Below are 13814 nucleotides of genomic sequence, written 5' to 3' on the forward strand. Positions count from 1 at the left end.
CCCTCAGATACCCTCCTGTGCTAGCACACCCCCACCTCTAGGAAGCCAGTGAGTGCCACTGGTGCAGTCAGTTGGGGTGCCATCTGAAGCTGGGCCGAATCTTCCTTCCCAAGGGTCCCTTCAGACACCCAGGGTCCAGGCCACTCCGTGGGCTTCACCCCGGAGCCTCCGCTGAGCTGCTGCTGGCGGCTCGGGCTGCACCTCTCACTTCCTCACGTGTGTGTGCTAGTGTGGTGGCATTTTTAGAGCCTGGGGTGAGGATGGTTGGGCTCCAGGCAGGGGCGGGGGCCAGACCCCACCCAGACTCTGTCAGTGCCTGGGGGCGGCTGGCGTCTCCCAGCATCTGAAAGAAAGAACAGGAGGCCTCAGTGGACTTGGTGTCCCAGAGAGGCTGGTCAGATGGTGAACTCTGGGCCAGGAGGCCAGCTCTGCCACCCTGCCCACCTCTCTTTACTGTGCCAAGGGGGTGGGCTGCCCCACAGACTCCTGGAGGTAGTATCCCCCCAGGGAGGCTCACTCTGTCACCCCATCCTGGATGAGCTGGGGTCTTTGTGATAAAGCCTCGAGTCACCAATGCCTGGCCTCCTGTAGTCCCAGGAGACTTGGGTGTCATTTCAAAGTTGGTGACGTGGGAAGCGGTCCTGTAGCTCCATGGCTGCTACCAAGTGGTGTCCTGGGCCCAGGCCACCTATGGCCACACTCCACAGCACCTCCCCAAACCTCAGTTCTTTCCATGTTGCAGATGAGAAAAAGCACAATGTTTGAAGCACCGTGCCCGGCTGGTACTAGCCCTGATCAGTGTTCCCTTAGGTGAGGGTCTGGGGCTGTGGGTGTGGGGAGCAGCCTTGGGGCGCAGCTGGGCCAGCCAGGTTCTGGGAGCGTGAGGGGAAGGGCAGCGACTGTATCTGGCTCCAAAGAGTGCCGAGCCACAGAGGGAAACGGAAGTCAGAGAGGATGACGGTCTTGCCCAAGATCACCCAGGCAGCGCGGGGGTGGGGGTGGGGGGCAGGCGCTGCTCTCCTACCTGGGAGAAGCCGCCGCCGCCCGCGCGCTGGAGGAAGCCAAGGTTTGGATGGGGGCGCTGATCCTAGGGGGCGAGAGAGGCCTGCTGGCCCCAGAGCTGAGGAGGGAGGCGGAAACCCCGCAGGGTCCGCGGACACTTTCACGGCGTGGGGTGCGGCTGTGTGCGCGCCCCCACCTGTCGGAGGGCTCTGCCCGGGCGTGGGAGGCGAGGGAGTCACTGTCCCAGAGGACGCGGGACCCGGTCGCGCTCCCATCAATCCGGGGCAGAGGGAGGCGAGCGCGCAGAGTGGGAGATGGAGGGGCCGGAGGGGCCGCGCGCCCAGGCTCCCAGCGCAGCATCAGGGGCTGGCGAGGTCGGGGGCGGGTCTGAGGGCGCGGGGGCGCGGGGCTGGCAGGGCGAGAAGGCACGGCTCCCGCCGGGGTCCGCGCCGTCGGGGAGCGCTGGGGCGCCACTCCGGCGGGGTCCGGGCGGGGCGGACAGGGGCGGCGCCAGGCAGCAGTGACGTGCACGGGGGACGTGCCTCGCGAGCGACCGGAGCCCTGAGTCGCCCCCGGCTCGGCGCCCGGCAGCGAGGAGGGCAGAGGCCGGCGGCGGCGGCGCAGCGGCGGCAGGTAGGCGCGGCCCGGATGCTCGGCGGGCCGGGGGCTGGGACCTGCGAGCCGCCGGGGCGCTGGGTGTGCTCCCGGCGTGGGGACGGCCCCCGGGTCCGCGCTTTTGCTCCTCGCCTCTTCCCATCCTGGGCTGGGGGCGCTCCGGGCACAGACGAGCCCCCCGACCCCCGGCGGCCCCCGGTAAGGGGCCTGGGAAGCTAGCCGCACCCCTTCATGCCCTCGGATCCGGGCCGGGCCGGACCGCACGACCTCGACTTCCCCGCCTCGTCCGGGGGCCTCTCCGTCGGATGACCCTCGGGGGCTGGGCTCTGGCCAGTAGGCAGCTCCGCCGGGAGGCCAAGCCGGGTCCCGGGTATAAATAGCTTGGTCCGCGGCTAGCGGCGGGGGTGCACCGGCTATATTTGGTGGGGCTAACGCCCGGGCCAAGCCCCCTTACCGAAGGAGCGAGGAGCACGTGCGCTCTGGGACCAGCGGCGCCGAGCTGGTGGTACCCAAGGGCGGTCCTCTCCCTCATCTCCTCCCGGTTCTCACCGCTGTCCTAAACACTAATCCACACACGCCCTCGGGCGACGGCTTCCGGTCCAGACAGGGAGGCGGGGAGTCCCCTCCCCGGGATCAGACTGGACTCCCCGAGCTCGCGTTACTCCCATCCCATGCCCATAGCCCTGGGCAAACGAGTTGGGGGCCTCAGGGGCCTTGGTTTACTCACCTGAAAAGTGGGCCGGCAGCTCACCTAGCTGGGTGAGGTCGGCAGGCATGGCAGTGGAAGGGAGGCAGTCGGGGTCATGGCCACTTGTGGGGAGGGGGGTGCCTGGAGTCTGGGTGAGGGATGAACAGAGTGCTTCTCTGTCCAGACGCACTGAGCTGCACATCCAGAGGGGCCTGGGCTGCCCGGATAATTCTGCGATGACTGTGGCCAGGCTGAGTGGTCTGAGGGACAGCAGATGACAGCTGGACCCACTGCCTCAGGCAACCCAGGCCACAGGCGCTTCTCCAAAGCCAAGAGCAGGGGTGAGTGGCGGGTGGGTTTAGGAGCCTTTGCCTCATTCTGAAGGCCCAAGGGTCTCTAGGGGTCAGGTAGGTGCTAGGAGGACAGGGGCAGATGCTAGAGTGTCCTGGAGGGTGAACTGGGCCCCCGTGGGCCCAGCAGTTGAAGAGTTGCTCCCACGGTGGGAGGTCTGCCCCTAAGAGGCCCTGAGGGCATGCGTGGCAGTGCCCAGGAGGGTGTGGAGCCTTCCTGCCCAGCAGTCTGTGGTGAAGGCAGAGCCTGGGGTGGACACTGAGGCCTGGTCCTAAGGCAGGCTCTGAAACAACCCCGTGTGACCTTGGGCAGGGCCTAAACCCAGGAGGCAACCTGGCTGTCACCCATTCCAGCTGGATACCTCAGTTTGGAAGGCAGCTTCGGGGCGGGGTGGGAGGAGATTCATGCTCTCCAGGACACTGGCCAGGGAGTGTGTGTGGAGGGCGGCCTGTGGGGTCCCACACACTGGCTGGTGATGTCCCTCTGACAAGGCTGACTTGCTCCAAGGCAGTCCTCACGTTGACCTGGTGGGCTTGAAGGGGCCCGGTGCCGCCCCTTAGAGGTGAGGAGCCTCATAGAGTGACCTGGGGGGCCCTGGCTGGCCCTTCTAGAAGTGGCCAGTGGAGAAGAGGGCTGTGTCTAGCCATCAAGTCCTAGCAGGGGCCTCCTGATCTGGCCTCCATGCGCCCAGTACTGGGCCCGGAGGTAAGGGCGCGGCGGGATCAGACAGGGCCTGGGGCTCCCCGGGGCTTTGCGTTGGCCAGTGCAGACCTTCCGACATCAGTCTCCATCTATGAAATGGGCCAGGCAGGGAAGCGGGTCCCCGAGACCTAGAGTTCTCAGTCAGTGTTTGGAGCCCCGCCCACCTGGCCCGGCCCCAACGGAGGAAAAATGAAGCGGGTCCGGTCATGGGGGAGCCGCGGGGCCCCCTTCGGCAAGCGGGGATGCCCAGCGCGGCTCCGGATCTTGCTGACCCCGGCGGCCCCGAGCGTGGAATGTGCGCTCCGGTCAATACGGTAGCCGACGAGGAAGGCGCCTACTCCAGGCAATACGGCGGCGGCTCCTCCCTTGGCGCGGTCACGTCCCCCACGTCCCGCGCACGGCAGGCAGAGGAGCAGGGCCGGGGCGGGGCCCGCAGAGCATCCTCCCTTCCCCTCCGCCGGGCGGGGTCGGCCCGACCCCCACCTGCCCATCCGGAAGCTGGAGCGGGAAGGAGCGGCCTTCCTATTCTCTCCAGCGAGGAGGGGGGGGGGTAGAGGGTGGAGCCCAAGGTCCCTCCACGTTCCACGTTCCCTACCCGGCCTTCCTGCCTCCCCAGCCACCTCCGCCCACTGGCCCTTGAGGCCCCGTTGGTGGTGTCGGGAGCTGGGGGCCCGGATTTGGCGGGGCTGGCGGGGCTTGCTGACACAGAGACCACCTCTGGGCCTTGGTCTTAGGTCACAGGCTTTGGGGGTGGGGGCTGCAGGGAGTTGAGGAATGGGACAAGGTGGCTACGTGGATGAGCAGCCTCCAGGCCTGGAGGAGGTGGCTTGGGCCCCCTCCTGCCCCTCCTCACTGCTCTCTGAACTTTCTATAGGAGGAGCTGAGACTTGGTTAGCACAGAGACGCCCCAGAGCCATCCTCCAGTGACCTCCTCTTGGTCATAACGTGGTGACGGTGGTGCAGAGCGAATGCCTCAGAGCGAGGACTCAGAGCGAGGGGCAGGCCTGGGGCGCAGTGTCCACTTTGGTGAATGAGGCCACTGTTTCCACCCCACCAGCCCCTGCAGGAAGACGCAGCCCACCTGAGAGCTCCCAGGGGCACTGCGCATGCACTAGAGAGCTGCGTGGTCAGTGGAGGTGGGGTGGAGGGCTCAGGCCGGACTTAGCAGGCCTGATCAGGCTTGGGGCAGACCCTCACCCACTGCACCCCTCCCACCTCCCCAGAAAAAGCCCCAGGCACCTCCCTCCAGTCACAGCTCCAAACACAGGTCTGGGCAGGGCTGAGGTGAGCATCTGGAGTCCTTTCCCCTCCTTTGAAGGGGACAGGCACTCTGACCAGAGGTGCCTTCTGAGATCTGCTGGCTACCTGCTTGCACAACGGGGTAGTGGGGGAAGGAAGAAGGGGAGCCCTCCTCCCTCCTGTGGGTGCAGCACCCCCTTGCCCGTCAGCCACCCCCATGGGCTTCAGGGGCCTTAGGCCCTGAGGAGCCAGGTGCTAGCCACCCTGGGCTGTTTCCCTAGTGCTCAGGTGTGTCTCCTGGGCCTCCTGGTGCGAGGAGAATAGGAAGGACTGTGACTGCCCCTTTCCTGCCCCACCCACCCAGGAGCTGGTCTCCGAGGACTAGAAGCCTAGTGAGGTAACTGGCCAGCCCCCCCAGAAGGCACACCGACTATGCCCTGGGGACAGGCCGCCGGGACTAGGGCTGGGGGCCCCCACACTAGACTCCACGCGTTCATGGCCTGCTCTGGGGACTGCCAGGCCACAGACCCTGGACCCAGGGTGGGTGAGGGGACTGCTAGTACAGAGGCCTAACAGGGTGCATGCCAGGGTGCGCCAGGGCAGCAGTGGGCCTGTGGCTGCATCAGAGTGGCTGGTGGGGGGACTTACTGGGAGGTGGTGAGGCCAACAGGACGCAGAGGTCATGGCTCTGAGGTGGGGGTGGGAGAGGTCAGGTTGGGAGCATGGTATGAGGTTTGCACTAGCCCTCTGGGTGGAGATGGGGGGTGGGGGTGAGGCCGGACACAGTGGGCACCAAGATGGCATTTGAAACCGCGTGAGTGCAGGCAGAGAAGGGGGCACTGGGGAGACGGGTGATGTAGGAGAAGCTGGAGCCTGACCCCAGCTTGGGTGCTCACCCCGGTGGGCCTGAGGGAGCAGCTGGTAGGAGACCCTGATTTGGGAGGGACCCGGTGCACGCTCTGCCTCAGGCCTTCCTCTGCTCGGCTTTCGGCTGCCAGGACCGGGGTGGGGGGGGCAGCCCCTGGAGCCTTACCTGACCCAGAAGCGGGCACGCGCACCCCACCTTCAAGATCAGCTTTCTGAGGCCCAGAGGGCGGGTTATTTCTGGGCTGGGGACGTGGTTTGCGTGCTTCCCTGGGAGAGTAAATGTCACTGAAAGGACAGCCGGCCGGCATGTGCCCACAGATGTGCTGGTGCCACCTCCCTCTGCATCGCACCGAGTCCCCGACCAGCCCGCGGGAGGCTGCTCCTCCGGCCCTGGGTTTTCCTGCAGCCATCTGACTGTCGGGCAGCCTGTGCCTGAGCCGGCCTCCTCTGCAGTGCGGACTGGGCTGAGGAGGCCACTTTGCTCTTGTGAATCCCAGTCCCTTCCCAACTCCCCCTGCTGGGCAGAATCCTTTTGCCCCAAACCCAGGCCCGCGCCCGCCTGCCCTGCACTCCACCCTCCATCCTCTCTTCCTTGCTTGCCCAACCCCTCCCTCTACTGGCTGAGAAACCTCACTCTGAGGACCGGCTGGTGCCAGGAACCAGGATGGGCGCCATTTCAGTGTGCCTGGCACCCGGGCTGGGGAATTAGCTGGCAGACAGCAGTGTGTGAAGAGCCTCTGGGGCCTTCAGGAGCTGGCGGGAGGGATGACCCCGCTGGGCCTCGGTTCAGGCACAGAAGGTGGCCCCCTCCCTGCAGGAGCCTCACGTGGCAGCTCCTGGGCCCACACAGGACCGCGGACACGCTGGACCCGCCTGATCTCTGGGCCTGGGCGCCCTCCCAGGCGCTAGTTCTCCCGAGGGGCCTGGCGGGCAGAGAACGGGCCTCAAAGGCTGGGGCACCAGGCACGGCTGCTGCAGCCAGGGAGGTCCCTGGGCGTGCCTCAGGCCTCATCTGTTCTCGGGGTGTCGGAGTTGGGCTGCAGCTGCCTGGCCCACACACTCCCCCCGTGGCGTCCGCGTGGCCGCTTGACTCACCTTAAGTGGTGCTGCTGCGTCACAGTGTGTTCCTGTTCCCAAGTTATACTTACTTTTTTTTAAGTCACCCTGCTGCGCCTGCCTCGGTGCCCCCACCCGGTGAGTCTGGCTGCGGCTGACACTTGCCCACGTGTCCTGTCCCGGGCTCGGGCATGTGGCTGCGCAGTCAGAGGCTGGGCCCTGGAGGAGCGCCTGGGGTGGGCCACGCTGAAGCTGGGCTCAGACTGTCCGGGTGCAGAGGAACCCTGTCCTCACTGCAGACTCCTGCTCCAGGTTCTGTGCACCTCCGGGGCAGAAGTGGCCGCCCAGGGGCTGTGCCAGGTCCCGCGTCTGCCCGCACAGCTGCAGGCACTGGGCTCCCTTGGCTGGGGCATCCCTGTGCACCTTCCAGCCGTGTTTCCAGACAGCTGCCCAGCCCTTGGCCCCAGACTCACCCTCCATTCTGCTCACTGAAGTCCAGGAGCCGTCCGAGCACCGGGGCAAGGTGCTTGGAAAGCACTGGGGTCTGGGTGCCGGGAGAAGCAACGGCTTCTCTTGGTTTTCCCGAGAGTGGCCCTGCGGCCCTGGTCCAGCTGGGAACCAGTGCAGGCTCTGAAGGTGGACCTCTGGCCCAACCTGGGGGGGTGGGCAGGGCCGCGGTTCTGCTCCGGGGGGCTGGGTCTGCCGTGCCAGCACCCTGATAGCCAGCTGGCTCCTGGGGGTCCGGCCACCAAATGGTGTCACAGACAGCAGCCGCTGCTCAGAGCCCCCTAGGAAGCCCTTAAAAACACCCTCCCCAACACGCCTGCCAAGTCAGAGCCCGGATCCCCAGAGGCCACTGAATCAGGACCCCAGAGAGCGTAGCACCTGTGGCCGGGATGCTGGGGGGCAGGCTGGAGGCGGGGGTTGATGTGGTGTGTTACTCTCCGCATTCTTTTGCCCTCCACGCTGGGAAGCTCTGCTCAGACTAGCCAGGCACAGAGGCCTTTGTCCTCGCTGCAGACTCCTGTCCCAGGTTCTGTGTGTGCCTCTGATGCAGAAGTGGCCACCCAGGGGGCTGTGCCAGGTTAAGACGGATCCGAGGAAAAGGGGTGGGGGTGGAGCCAGGACTGATTATGAAACCCGGGTGGGCGGGCTGGTAGGAAGGGGGCTGTCGGCGCCACTCGCCCCAGCGCTCCTGCTCAGAGTTCTCTGGTGTCCGTGCAGGTAGACACTCACACCGCATTTCAGAGAGCTCGTTTCTAGGCCACTGCCAGCAGTGGGAAAAGACAGAGCTTCAGTGGGCCGCGAGCCGCTGGGTCCAAGAAGGCGCGGGCCTCGGGGCAGCTCTCCCCTCCCAGCGCCTGCAGCGAGGAGTCTCTCCTCCGGACAGCTTCTGTCAGGTGAGGTGGGGGACCAGGCCACCAGGCTGATCTCTGACATTGGGGATTTCTAGAGCTAGGATCAGGGAGGGTTGAGTGGTCTCTAGATGGAAACCTGGCCATAGCATTTCAAGTTACTGTGCCTCAAATGAGCTGAGTTCCTGGGGTTTAAGAGGGAAGTCGGCCCTGGGCCTCGGCGATGGGGTGGGGGCCATGGGCTGGCAGTGGGTGTGGCCAGCTCCCTCTTCCTCTCTGCAGCCTGGGGGCTGGAGTGCTTCGCTCCAGTGGCTGGCTTTCTTGTCAGGGGAGTTAAACTCCTGCAGGTGTCTTCTACCTGGGCTGGCCCTGCAGGTCCCTGAACTGCACGGAGGGGAGGCTGGGCCTCTCCCAGAGGAGCTGGGTGGGTAACAACGGTGGGGACAGTCAGGGCCTGCACGCTGGGCAGGGGCCCCCATCCCCGCTCCCCACCTGCTCCTCCCCGCTGGCAGCCCCCACTCCATCCCCACAGGCATAGCCTGCGTAAGCCTCTTCAGATGCTCACTGTTCTGCCGTGTGATCAGTGGACAGGATGGGAAGCCCTGCCCTCCCTGGGGTGGAGGAGCAAGGCTGGCCACCATCTAGATAGAGGACTCTGGGGACACCAGCCTAGATCGGCCCCAGGTCCCCACCAGGGCAGCTTCACTGCCTGAGGAGCTGCGAGGTGCTGGCCGTGGTGGGACACCGGGTCAGGCGGGAGGCGGGAGCAAGCTGGCTCCTCTGCTGGGGTCTGCCCTCCTCAGGAGGTAACCTGAGCCCTGGCTGAGCCCAAAAAAGCCACTGCCCTTTAGAGCCAGCTGCATGGGAGCAGGCCAGGCCTGAGCAGAGGAGGGAGGAGGGGCCGCAGTTGCTGGTCACCCCAGACCCTCCTGCCCTGTGCCCAGTGCCCAGCACAGGTGAGGCCCAGAGGCAGGGGCAGCTGGCCTGGCCCAGGGCTGAGCTCCTGCTGGGGGCGGAGGCCTGAAGGGAGGGGTGGCCGGCCTTCAGGTGCGCCTCTGTCCCTGCAATGCTGGGCTGGATGGTCCTGACAGCCTGGCTTCCTCTTTCTCAGGGACGCGGAACCTGCCCTCCTGGCCATGGGAGGGGCCGTGGTCGACGAGGGCCCAACAGGCATCAAGGCCCCTGATGGGGGCTGGGGCTGGGCCGTCCTCTGGGGCTGTTTCGTCATCACGGGCTTCTCCTACGCCTTCCCCAAGGCGGTCAGTGTCTTCTTCAAGGAACTCATGCGTGAGTTTGGGATTGGCTACAGCGACTCGGCCTGGATCTCCTCCATCTTGCTGGCCATGTTGTACGGGACAGGTGAGGGCTGCGGCGGCCAGGCGGTCACCTCTGGGGGTCCCCTCAGTTCAGTTCAGAGAGCCTCCCTTGGGCAAAGAGGCCCTGTGGTCGGGGGTTGGCCGGTACATCCCAGGTTTCCATGGGTGCCTGGAGAGAAGCCACTGAGAGTGCTGTGGTCCCCACTGGGCAGACTGAGCACATGCCGAGGCTGTGTGCGGCCCTGTCCAACGGGCTGTGTCCGTCCAGCTGTACTCGGTCCTAGAGGACGGGGGCTCCAGGTCCTGTGCTCTGCAGGTTCTTGCTGTCTGCACAGACTAAGCAGACGCCTCTAGCAAGGAGCTCTCCTTATGAACCGTGCTTTGCTCGGGAGATGTGCGAGTGTGGTTCCCGCTCTGGGCGCCCGGTGCTCCTGGCGTGTCTGCTGAGCTGGGGGCGGGGGCGCCGGGGAGAACCTCGGCCTGCTCCTCAGCCGCTGCCATCCCCCAGGCCCACTGTGCAGCGTGTGTGTGAATCGCTTTGGCTGCCGGCCTGTCATGCTCGCAGGCGGCCTCTTGGCATCCCTGGGCATGGTGGCCGCGTCTTTCTGCGGAAGCATCATCCAGCTCTACCTCACCACCGGCGTCATCACAGGTGAGTGGGACCGGCAGGAGCAGGGTGGGCCGTGGCGCCTCTGCTGCTCAGTGGTGGCCGGGTGGCGACGATGGCTCGGAAGGACGGGGGCCAGGGGTGGGGGGGGGCAGCCACGGGGTGTCCGCACCGGTGCCAGCCAGTCCTCTGTCCCCGTCTCTCTCCCCAGGGCGGGGCGGGTCAGGCCGGGCCTGTGCTGGGAAGAGCGGGGGGCGGGAGGGAAAGGGCACATGCTCACTGCCCACCGCCCACCGCCCCCCAGGCTTGGGTCTGGCGCTCAACTTCCAGCCGTCGCTCATCATGCTCAACCGCTACTTCAGCCGGCGGCGCCCCATGGCCAACGGGCTGGCGGCGGCGGGCAGCCCCGTGTTCCTGTGCGCCCTGTCCCCGCTGGGGCAGCTGCTGCAGGATCACTACGGCTGGCGGGGCGGCTTCCTCATCCTGGGCGGCCTACTGCTCAACTGCTGCGTGTGCGCTGCACTCATGCGGCCTCTGGAGGCGCCCCGGCCAGCCGCGGGGCCTGCACCCCCGCGGGCCCCACGGCGGCTGTTGGACCTGAGTGTCTTCAGGGACCGAGGCTTCGTCGTCTACGCGCTCGCTGCCTCCATCATGGTGCTGGGGCTCTTCGTGCCACCAGTGTTCGTAGTGAGCTACGCCAAGGACCTGGGCGTGCCCGACACCCAGGCGGCCTTCCTGCTCACCGTGCTGGGCTTCATCGACATCTTTGCCCGGCCCACCGCCGGCTTCATCGCAGGGCTCAAGAAGGTGCGGCCCTACTCCGTCTACCTCTTCAGCTTTGCCATGTTCTTCAACGGCTTCACCGACCTCACGGGCTCCACGGCGAGAGACTACGGCGGCCTGGTGGTCTTCTGCATCTTCTTCGGCATCTCCTACGGCATGGTGGGGGCCCTGCAGTTCGAGGTGCTCATGGCCATCGTGGGCACCCAGAAATTCTCCAGCGCCATCGGCCTCGTGCTGCTGCTGGAGGCCATAGCTGTGCTCATCGGGCCCCCGTCGGGAGGTAAGTGCTGGCGGCAGGGTGGGGAGCCAGCTGCCTCCCCTTCCCAGGGCTAGGCTGGGCCCTTGGGGCAGTTCTCTTCCTGGGGAGGGGAGGTGCCATGGGAGGGCCCTTAGCTGGAGGGACCCCCGGACTCCTGCCTGGTCTGGCCACCTCGTAGCTCTGCACACCGCCAGCAGGGGTCAGGAGGGAACACGGCCTCGCCTACATCCCAGGACCTGCTTGGTCCACCGTGGGAGGGGGTGCCTGGGCCCAAGGCAGGTGCAGGCCTGAGTCGTGGGGACAGGTAATGGCTCCAGGGTGGAGTCCTGGCCCTCTGTTCTGGCTGTCCCCACACACCGGGGATGTTCAGAGCCGAGGCCTGGGCCAGTTTTTGCTACGGTGGGCTTTTATTTTTTTGATGGCTGATTAAATACTGTTGTGGGATTAAAATGGCATGGACTGTGGGAGCAGCATGGCCACAGCCCCACCAGGCTTGGTCACTGGGTTTGGGTCTCTCTAGCCAGCCCTGTCAGACCCCTACCTTCTACCTAACCCTGGACCTCTGGCTCCTCTCTCCTGGAGGGGTCTGGGGCAAGGGTGGGGAGACACCTGAATCGTCACTGTCCTGGGGTCCTCCTGTGGGGGCCACTGGTGGGGAGGCTGCCATGGTGATGGGCAGCAGGGCCTCGCATGAAGCTCCACCCAAACCCTGGTCAGAGCCACTCTGGTTCAGCCTCTGGGTATGTGCTGCCTGGGGAACGGGGTTGGCGGTGGGGGCAGCCGCCTGAGGGCCCAGCCTGCTCTGGTGGCGCACTGTGGGTGGGGGGTTGGTGGGAGGCTGCAGCCCGGGCTGACCCCGCCCCCTTTGCAGGCAAGCTCCTGGACGCGACGCACGTCTACCAGTACGTGTTTGTGCTGGCGGGGGCCGAGGTGCTGACCTCCTCCCTCGTGCTGGTGCTGGGCAACTTCTTCTGCATTGGGAAGAGGCCCGAGGTGGCCGCGGAGGAGGAGCGCCACAAGCCCCCCGAGGACGTGAGGGTGGACTCTCGGGAGGTGGAGCACTTCCTGAAGACGGAGCCTGAGAAGAACGGGGAGGTGGTTCACACCCCGGAGACGAGCGTCTGAGCCGGAGGCCGGCAGGGGTTCAGGGAATCGGACAGAGACCGTCAACGCTCGTATTTATTTCACAAACAGGACTAGCTGGGGTGGGGCCGTCGGCTCGGCGCCGGCTGCCCGGGCAGCGGATCATCGCCGGATCAGTGTTTTTCGGGGGAGGTGGTGGGGTGGGAACGTGTCATTCCGAGGCGGATCTGTGGTGAAGCCAAGCCGCGAGGTTACAAGCCATCTGCCCCGGGGCCCCGCCTGCTGACCCCAGAGGCGCCCGATGCCCACCACTGGGCTCAAGGACCTAGAAACCCGCGCTTCAGAGACAACACGGCTTTAATCAGAGGGCAGGGCCGCTGCAGAGTGGGTGCTCCCCTGACGGGCCCTGCCTGTGTTCCTGTGGCCCCTTCCTGCCCGGGCCTCCACTGTGTGCCCCAGCCCAGCCCTCTCCGAGTGCCTAGAGGACAAAGCTCCCTCCTTCACGCCTGGAAGCCAGAAAAGCCTGCGTGTGGGAGGAGCTGCCCCGAGAGGAATGTCTTCCAGGAGCTGCAGTTCTGGAGGGGCAGCGAGCGGTCTGGCCACCCACCCCAAGTCCCACTTTCTCAGCAAACAAGCCTGGCTATTTTCACAGAGTGGTTCTGGTCCTTGTCAACCGTGCAGCTTTGTAAGCCCGACTGGTCCTGGCCCCGGCCCCGGCCCTGCGGTGCCCGGTCAGCTCAGAGTGGTCACATGGGGCCCTGGCGGCTGGCAGGGAGGCCACACTGCAGGGGTGTGTGCACTTCAGCTGGGACGTAGGTGTGATTTCTGCTCCCTGGCGTGTGTCTGAAGAAAACATCTTCCTGCCTTCCACGTATCTGTCCCTCAGTTAGCTGACGGTCGCCCACGCGGTCAGTGCCCGGGGCCGCCGTCTGCCCCATCCTCCCCGCCCAGGGTACCCACACCCACCTGCCCTCTGGCCAGTGGCGGCCTGCGTGGCTGGGGGCCCGGTCGGGGCCGCTGGAGCGGCCTCAGTAGGTGGTGCGTCGAGGGCGCTGGGGACGGCAGCGGGCGCCCTGGCGGGCCGCGTGCAGCCGGAGAGACGCCACGTCCCTGCTCCTCTGCAACGAAAAGCAAGCAAGAGCTCACGTCTCGAGCCCGCCACGGAGAGGTTGCCCTGCAGGGCTGCTGCCTTGTGAGCTCTTGGGTACCAGGCACCTGCCCACTGCCCCCTTCACACCCTTTCCGTCCCTCTGTCTCCAAGGCCAGGGCTTGGGCTGTGGGTGGTGCTGGAAGTCACAGGGGTTGAGTGGCAGCCCCACACCTGCTGACCTCGCCCCGTGTAAGGTGGGCCAGGCTGGGCCCCCGGCAGCCGAAGCACAGCCGAGCCGTGAGCACCCCCGCTTGTCAGGTCTCAAAGGGACAACCCCACCTATGGTCTCTGTGACCCCTACCTACCTGAACTGGGGGGAGCAGGGAGAAGGCAAGTGGACGGCCTGCCTGTGCCACCTCCCCAGCCGCCCTCCACTCATCACCCCGCCCCCTTCTCTCGGGGTGACGAGCTTGGCCTGGCTGCCGCTGGCCATTTGGTTTCCCTGGGTACCCTGGCCCCAGCTGTAGTGGTGACTGAGCCCGAGGAGCCCACACTGGGCGCCCCTCATTCTCACCCCAAGCTGCCCCATGCGTCCCCCCGGTTAAAGTGTCCAGGGCCCCCCCAGGCTGCAAGCTGATCTGTGGGGCCTGGGAGGGCGACCAGACAGTCTTATCTGCCTAGTTTCCTGATTCTGGGTGTTTCCAGCTGCACCCAAGACAGAGAAAGAAAACTCCTTGTCCTGAGGAAATGGGCAGCCGCGGGCCCTGGGCCCCAAGAGGGGTGGAAGAGTGGTCAGTGCTC

The 13814-nt window shown here is 66.1% G+C and overlaps 2 protein-coding genes across 6 annotated transcripts in view; one reads left to right on the forward strand and one right to left on the reverse strand.

Annotated features, from left to right (window-relative positions):
• The first annotated feature begins 985 nt into the window (after positions 1-985).
• Positions 986-12594, forward strand: SLC16A3 (solute carrier family 16 member 3). Of its 5 annotated transcripts, XM_072939925.1 has the most exons (7): positions 1533-1635; positions 2490-2646; positions 7745-7920; positions 8987-9234; positions 9700-9843; positions 10103-10861; positions 11712-12594. In XM_072939925.1, the coding sequence occupies exons 4-7, from the start codon at positions 9012-9014 to the stop codon at positions 11963-11965; spliced, it is 1380 nt and encodes a 459-aa protein (XP_072796026.1). In that variant the 5' UTR covers positions 1533-1635; positions 2490-2646; positions 7745-7920; positions 8987-9011; the 3' UTR covers positions 11966-12594. The 5 variants fall into 5 exon arrangements, with proteins under 5 accessions (XP_015090879.1, XP_072796025.1, XP_072796026.1 ...); XM_015235393.3 differs by lacking the exons at positions 1533-1635; positions 2490-2646 and adding an exon at positions 986-1066; XM_072939924.1 differs by lacking the exon at positions 2490-2646 and having other exon boundaries at positions 1482-1635.
• The window catches only part of CSNK1D (casein kinase 1 delta), a 33136-nt gene continuing 31323 nt past the window's right edge, over positions 12002-13814 (reverse strand). Inside the window, exons 9-10 of the mRNA XM_072939929.1 lie at positions 12890-13041; positions 12002-12150 (exon numbers count right to left, since the gene is read on the reverse strand). Coding sequence (XP_072796030.1) covers positions 12952-13041 — 90 coding nt within the window. The 3' untranslated portion in view covers positions 12002-12150; positions 12890-12951. The remainder of the gene's footprint in view (positions 12151-12889; positions 13042-13814) is intronic.

The sequence above is a fragment of the Vicugna pacos genome, chromosome 16 (assembly GCF_048564905.1).
Source record: "Vicugna pacos chromosome 16, VicPac4, whole genome shotgun sequence".
NCBI lineage: Eukaryota > Metazoa > Chordata > Mammalia > Artiodactyla > Camelidae > Vicugna > Vicugna pacos.

What these genes read in the sequence shown, in the direction of transcription:
- SLC16A3 (XM_015235393.3), top strand. Translation starts at nt 9,012, where the DNA reads ATGGGAGGGGCCGTGGTCGACGAGGGCCCAACAGGCATCAAGGCCCCT. An exon ending in GGCCATGTTGTACGGGACAG is followed by an intron (nt 9,235 to 9,699) that starts GTGAGGGCTGCG and finishes GCCATCCCCCAG; the next exon opens with GCCCACTGTGCAGCGTGTGT. An exon ending in CATCGGGCCCCCGTCGGGAG is followed by an intron (nt 10,862 to 11,711) that starts GTAAGTGCTGGC and finishes CCCCCTTTGCAG; the next exon opens with GCAAGCTCCTGGACGCGACG.